Below are 6,139 nucleotides of genomic sequence, written 5' to 3' on the forward strand. Positions count from 1 at the left end.
ATAATATATAGTGCATGATTGTGCTTGGCTATTTCATATTATTTAGTGGTGAAATTGTAGGGTCCTATAACTTAGACTAGCCACATTGGGAGTATCATAAGTAGTATCATGCATGCCATGTTGGCAAAAATCTGATGTGGTGCACCAATTAATGAGGTGAGAGACGAGAGTGGTATCATAATATAATACCGTATCATAGCATTATTATAGCATGTAAAACTATAAAACTTAAGAAGTAGGCTGAAATCACACTGTTCTTATCCCGGCATCTTACTTACTATTTTGTGGCAAACACATCATGTACACTAATTTGCATTGAGATTCTACAAAATATTAAATATGATGATACTATGATACTCCCTCCGTCCCAAAATGTAAGGCGCCTAAGGATTAGCTAAAAGTAAACGTTTTTAAAGTTTGACCAAGTTTATACACAAAAATATGAACATTTGCAATACTAAATCATTATCAATAGATTCACCCTAAAATATATTTTCTTAATATGTCAATTCGATATTGTAGATGTAAATATTTTTTTTCTAAATATTTGGTCAAAGTTTGTAAGATTTAACTTTTGACTAATCCTTAGACGCCTTACATTTTGGGATGGAGGGAGTACTATCTTATGATACTATGCATTATGGGGTAGTATTATAATCTAGTATCATATGCATGATACTAGTATATGATACTTCCCATTGTGACTAGTCTCGCTTGGGAATAAGCTGACTTATTTGGTCTAGCTTTGATTGGCAGAATTTTTAATGATAAAATGTATAGACGTGTGTATTAATGCCAAGATTTGTCCTTGTTTCCGACAGAAGAGACGTACTTCACAGCACCGGCTCCGGCCGTCCATAAAACTGGTTGTCAGAGCATCTCCAGTCGCGTCCCCCAAATGAGCCGCGGACAAGAAATGGGGAAAAAAGTCGTCCAGTCGCGTCCCCCAAAGCTAATGCATAGAGTCTCTACCGGGGACGCCGGACACAAAATGAGGCGTCCACATGCATGCATGCAGTCCCTAGTCCCCACATGCTAGTCTCTTTCCCCACACTTTCTCTCACCTACTTTTCCCACATGGGGTGGTCCCCTCTATTAAAATGCATGCATCCGGACGCTGTTTGAGGGACGCGGCTGGGAAGGGTCTCTTTTTTGTACAGATTTTTGGTCTCTTTTTGTCCGGCGCGGTCCCAAACGTGCCCCAAATCATTTGTGCCGGACGCTTTTTGAGGGACGCGACTGGAGATGCTCTCACGGTATGTATAATAGGTTAAAGTTATCCTTTTCTTATAGTTAAGTTGCCACATTAGGGTTTTACCAAGTTGGACCACAAATAATGAAAAAAGAGAATGTTGGCTTTCGTTAACTAAGAGATGATCTCTTAGAATATAGTAAAAGAGAAGAATGTTTTCTCTAGATGATATGGATGACTAAGAGAGTCTTCTCTTGTCGCTGGATTGAAAAGAAAACAAAAGTGTTCAGGTGCATAAGCTATAACATCTCTGCACGGTACTAAACTGAATCAACAAGAGAACTGCCCACTCATATATAGTTCATGGCTTCATGCTATATATCTAGACGGTGTCGATCCATCGAGTACAAAACCAAAACGTTCACACACGTACGTACGCTGTGCGGTGCCTAAGATAACCAAATTTTATGGAAACAGCCGGCCGATGGACGAATTACGCGGCCGAAGAGGCCGGGAAGTACTTGATGCCACCAGCATCGGCGAGAGCCACGTCCAGGTCGTCGCCGGCGACGGGGGCGCCCTTATAGCTGTAGTCGAGGGTGTCGTCGTTGTAGACGTCCCACCACCTCTTCACCAACATCTTGATCTCCTCCCTGTCCATGTTCGGCTCTTCCCCGGTGTACCTCCACGGCTTCGCGCCCTGCACGCAATCGCATACATGTTAAACTTCAGAAGAATATCAATTACGATGTGGATCTGAAGGTTCCCTTGGTACGTACCGAGGCGCAGTAGTGCACCACCTTGACCTCGCCGAGCTCCACGTTCTCAGGGTGGCGCCATAGCATTGGTAAAACCAGATTGTACGCTGACGAGATCGGCTCGTACATGTCCCGGAAGAACATGTTCAGGAAGTCCTGCAAATTTTCAGATTCTTAGTAAATGGATCATAGCAACACTAGGTGCCGCCCCTCTACTTAACGTAAAAAGCAATGCATGCATGAACGCTGTGACATACCTGCTCGGCGAAGGGCGTTGGGGGCGTGACGGCGAGCCTATCGAGGAGGTCCTTGGCGGTGGCGAGGCTGGGCTCGTGCACGAACATGCCGGCGTTGAAGTAGAGGGGCGGCGGCGGGCCGAGCTCCTGCTCCGGCCATGCCACCTTGTCGGCACGCTGCTGGCAATAGCCGATCTTGTGCTGTGGCGTGTGGCCCCACGTCTTCTCGCAGAAGCAGTCCTTGACGGCGTAGAAGCGGCCGGTGTCGAGGTCCAAGAGGTGGTCGATGTTGCCGTACACCTGGATATCGGCGTCCAGGTACACCATCCTCTCGTACTCCACAAACTGAAAGTTCCATGCAAATTACATGATACAATGCCGACGACTCAATCTTGCGTGTATGGATCGAACAAATATGTATGTACCTCCCAGATGCGGAGCTTGGAGTAGTTGACGACGTAGTAGGCCCTGGCGAACTGGGTGAGGCTGCCGTCGGGCGGGAGCACGGGCTGGATCTCGCGGACGACGCAGCCCTGGTCGACGAGGGAGCGGCGGTGCGCGGCGGGCACGTCGGGGAGCACGGCCACGACGAGCGGGTAGGCCGACTTCACGGCGCGGAGCCCCTTGGCCAGACCCACCACGCCCTTCCAGTAGTCGCCGTCGCCGGCCAGGAACGTCACGTACGCCCCGCTCTTCCTCGCCGCCTTCGCCTCCATTGCTGCTAGCTTGCTGCTGGAATGGATCGATCGTACAACTGCTTGATCCTTGTTGCGATCTAGCTTTTGCGTCTTTGGGTTTTGGCTGATGGTGCGATGCATTGCGCTCGGGGTGTTAAATAGGGATGGTACGTGTGGCCGGGTGTTGCATTGATATGGAAACATGCGATTACTTTCCACTGTGATTCCTCTCCCTCCCTCCATATGTGGATATGTTTCCGGGGGAACTTGTTTAGCAGATCTTTTGGCGCTATTTTGGCGTCGGCAATCACGACGGCCAGTATATGGCAAGGGATGATACGCCGGCGACTCCGCGAGTCTTTTCTATACAGATTAGATTAGATTTCTTGCCCAAACTGAGAACCTACGTGCCTTGTTTTCGTGATTCATTCTCCATCGACAAATGGACGGTGACGACACGGAGAGAAGATGATGCATGCCTGTAGGTTTCTCAGTTCTGTCTTATCCCTCCGATGATGCAATATCTCTTCTTGCCTTCTTCTTCTCACTAGTTAGCCTGTACGTGCAACGCACGTCTTCATTTCTGCAACATGTATCCCACAAGCTTTTGATTGTGATCCGCATATCACAATCCTTCAACCCGTATGTATCAATTTTCAGTTCACATTTTCGCTGCCGCTCAACATACAATTTGACTTAATGTTCACATATATTTTTGTTCCTCTAATTTAAAACAATAATTATCATGCAATTTTATCAAATTTAGAAGACCAATTCATTCAACATTTGAAACAACGTTTAACACTTTTGTCATCCGTTAACCTTTTGCAGGCACACCGTAGTAAACTTGTGAGTATGTCATACTACATCATATTTACATTCATGCATACATTTAAAAGAAAACCAATAGCTGCGTGCCTGCAATATAAAACTGGACTCCATATAAACCAGTCTCCATCGAGTCTTCGCATCTTAAAAAGCATGATGGGAAGAATAATGTGAATATTTGTAAAATCTAGCTAATTGACATTGTTATCAGTAGGCCACAAGCAAGCAGTATGTAAGGACAAGATGCATGTGATCATGAAGGGACATCAAATTTTACTGCATAATTTCATCCTATGGACCCATAATTTGCACAAAAAGAAATAGCAGTACACAGAACTCATCAAAAAAACCTTCCAAGCAGCAACAGTTAGTAAGTATGCACTGAAATAACAGTTAGCCAGTGGCCACCGTTGCAATCTGTAGGACGACTCTACCATGTGGCGGAGATCTTGCATACGCTAGGCAAGAATGGATGGCAAGGGAGCCAGTACCTAGGGCCGGATGAATATGGCTAGATGGTCGATGCCCTGTGACGAACACGGGGTGACCTCATCAGGTTCAGCGTAGGGCGAGGTCGTCAGACTTGGCGGCATTCTCGTGACGGCTGGTACCTCGGTGGTAGTGTGAATGTGATCGCAGTGTCCGGGATCTACCCTCAAAGCGCCGCCGACCATCGGTTCTCCGGCCGTCCAAGGTCGCGGACCACCTGTTCTCCAGTCATTACGGGAGCGTTGTGGGCGGTGAGGAGAGAGGGAAAGGGTGAGGGAAGTTGGAACAGTCCTAGATCCAAGCACGGCGACGATGATCGCCATTGGTGGCCTCACGTGGAGAGGAGGCGGCGGGACATGGGGAGTCAGGTTAGGGGAGATCGTGATCTAGGTCCTGAGAGGCAGTTTTTTTTCCACGGGACGAAGCATCCGGCAATCGTGATCTAGGTCGCACGATTTTTTTTTTCCACGGGATGAATTCTCGTGAACGGAAGAGGGCGTCAACTACGTGAGGGGAGAATGGACGAATCTGAACCATGCGATGTACAAAGATGAAGGGTCGAGATTCAATTTTCCTACACAAGTTTGTGCCTTTATAAGTAGTAGAGATTAGAATTTCCCTTTCGAAGGATTTTCATCCTACAAATTAGTGAGTACTGAGTACAAGTAAGTAATCAGTGAGTATAAATTGGTGTCATGCAATTTATATTTATTAGGTTATAGACTTATCTTGTCTTGAAATGTGTGATGTGATCGTAACATAGCTAGTTACCACAACCCTCTCTTTCTTCAATTAATAACTTGCCATGTCACCAAAATGCTTAGTTGGTATTTCATGTAAGACTATGTTAGGGCATGTACAATGGGGTGGCGTCAGCCTTTCCTTACATTTGCTACGTCAGTTTTTTTGCTTAATTAGAGAAGAGAGAAGGAAGAAAGAGAATGTTGTCTTCCCTTATCTAAGAGATGATCTCTTACGTCAGATTTTTGCTTAGTTGGAGGAGAGTGAATGAAGAGAGAAGGTTGTCTTTCCTTAGCTAAGGGATCATCTCTTAAGAAATAAGCACTAGTAGAAAAAGGGGCTTCCATACCACCCCATTAGTCTCCAAACTTTTTGAACCGCGACTAATGGAGTCTTTAGTCCCGATTCTGCAGGAGAACCGCGACTAAAACTCTGGGCCCAACGGGCTCGGTCGACAGTTGGTGTACGGGTGGGCCTTTAGTCCAGGTTGGTCTGGCCAACCACGACTAAAGGTCCACCACTATAAATACTGCTGCAGCACAAGTGTGAGCCACTTGGTGTTCCACTTCTACTCACAAGGGGTGGTGGGTTTGGTTTTTCTCCTCTTATGCACAAGAGGTGTTCGATGAAATGCCCGAGAGCATGATATGAAGTGTCCGAGCTACACTTAAGCTTTCTCATTTTTTTCCTCCTCGATCGCGGTTAGCAACTTGAACCTTTCATGTGTAATTGATAAATATGCATGTGTAGTTCATAGTTTAATTTCTATTATTTCTAGCTAGTTAGTTTAACAAATGCATGATGGTAATTTATATAATAATAATGCAGATGAATCATCAATGGATGTACGGTAACCGACTCTCGGGCGAGTTCATTACGGGTTTTAATGATTTCCTCACAGTGGCTAATGCGAACAAGCAGGGGGGTTTGTTATATGTCCATGTGCTGACTGTAAGAATAAGAAGGGTTACTCTTCCTCAAGAGTCATTCACGTGCACCTGCTTCAGCACGGTTTCATGCCAAGCTATAATTGTTGGACCAAGCATGGAGAAAGAAGGGTTAGAATGGAAGAAGATGACGAAGGGGATGATATCGATGATAACTATCCTGATCATTTCGGTGATACTTTCATGGAGGATGCTGAAGGAGGGGAAGCAGAAGGAAAAGGTGAAGGGGAAGGTGAAGAAGAGGCGCGTGATGAGCCCGCTGATGATCTTG

At 46.0% G+C, this 6,139-nt stretch overlaps 1 protein-coding gene across 1 annotated transcript; it reads right to left on the minus strand.

The window, feature by feature from the left end:
* Nucleotides 1-1,685: 1,685 nt before the first annotated feature.
* Nucleotides 1,686-2,902, minus strand: LOC124664550 (galactinol synthase 3-like). The gene is made up of 4 exons (XM_047202043.1): nt 2,612-2,902; nt 2,208-2,531; nt 1,972-2,106; nt 1,686-1,892 (listed from the first exon to the last, which is right to left on the minus strand). The coding sequence occupies exons 1-4, from the start codon at nt 2,900-2,902 to the stop codon at nt 1,686-1,688; spliced, it is 957 nt and encodes a 318-aa protein (XP_047057999.1).
* Between the last annotated feature and the right edge of the window lie 3,237 nt (nt 2,903-6,139).

This window comes from Lolium rigidum, chromosome 6 (assembly GCF_022539505.1).
Source record: "Lolium rigidum isolate FL_2022 chromosome 6, APGP_CSIRO_Lrig_0.1, whole genome shotgun sequence".
Taxonomy (NCBI): Eukaryota; Viridiplantae; Streptophyta; class Magnoliopsida; order Poales; family Poaceae; genus Lolium; species Lolium rigidum.

Coding starts and splice junctions, on each gene's coding strand:
- LOC124664550 (XM_047202043.1), bottom strand. CDS start 2,902: ATGGAGGCGAAGGCGGCGAGGAAGAGCGGGGCGTACGTGACGTTCCTG. Junction 2,107..2,207: donor CAACGCCCTTCGCCGAGCAG/GTATGTCACAGC, acceptor GAAAATTTGCAG/GACTTCCTGAACATGTTCTT. Junction 1,893..1,971: donor TGGTGCACTACTGCGCCTCG/GTACGTACCAAG, acceptor GATTGCGTGCAG/GGCGCGAAGCCGTGGAGGTA.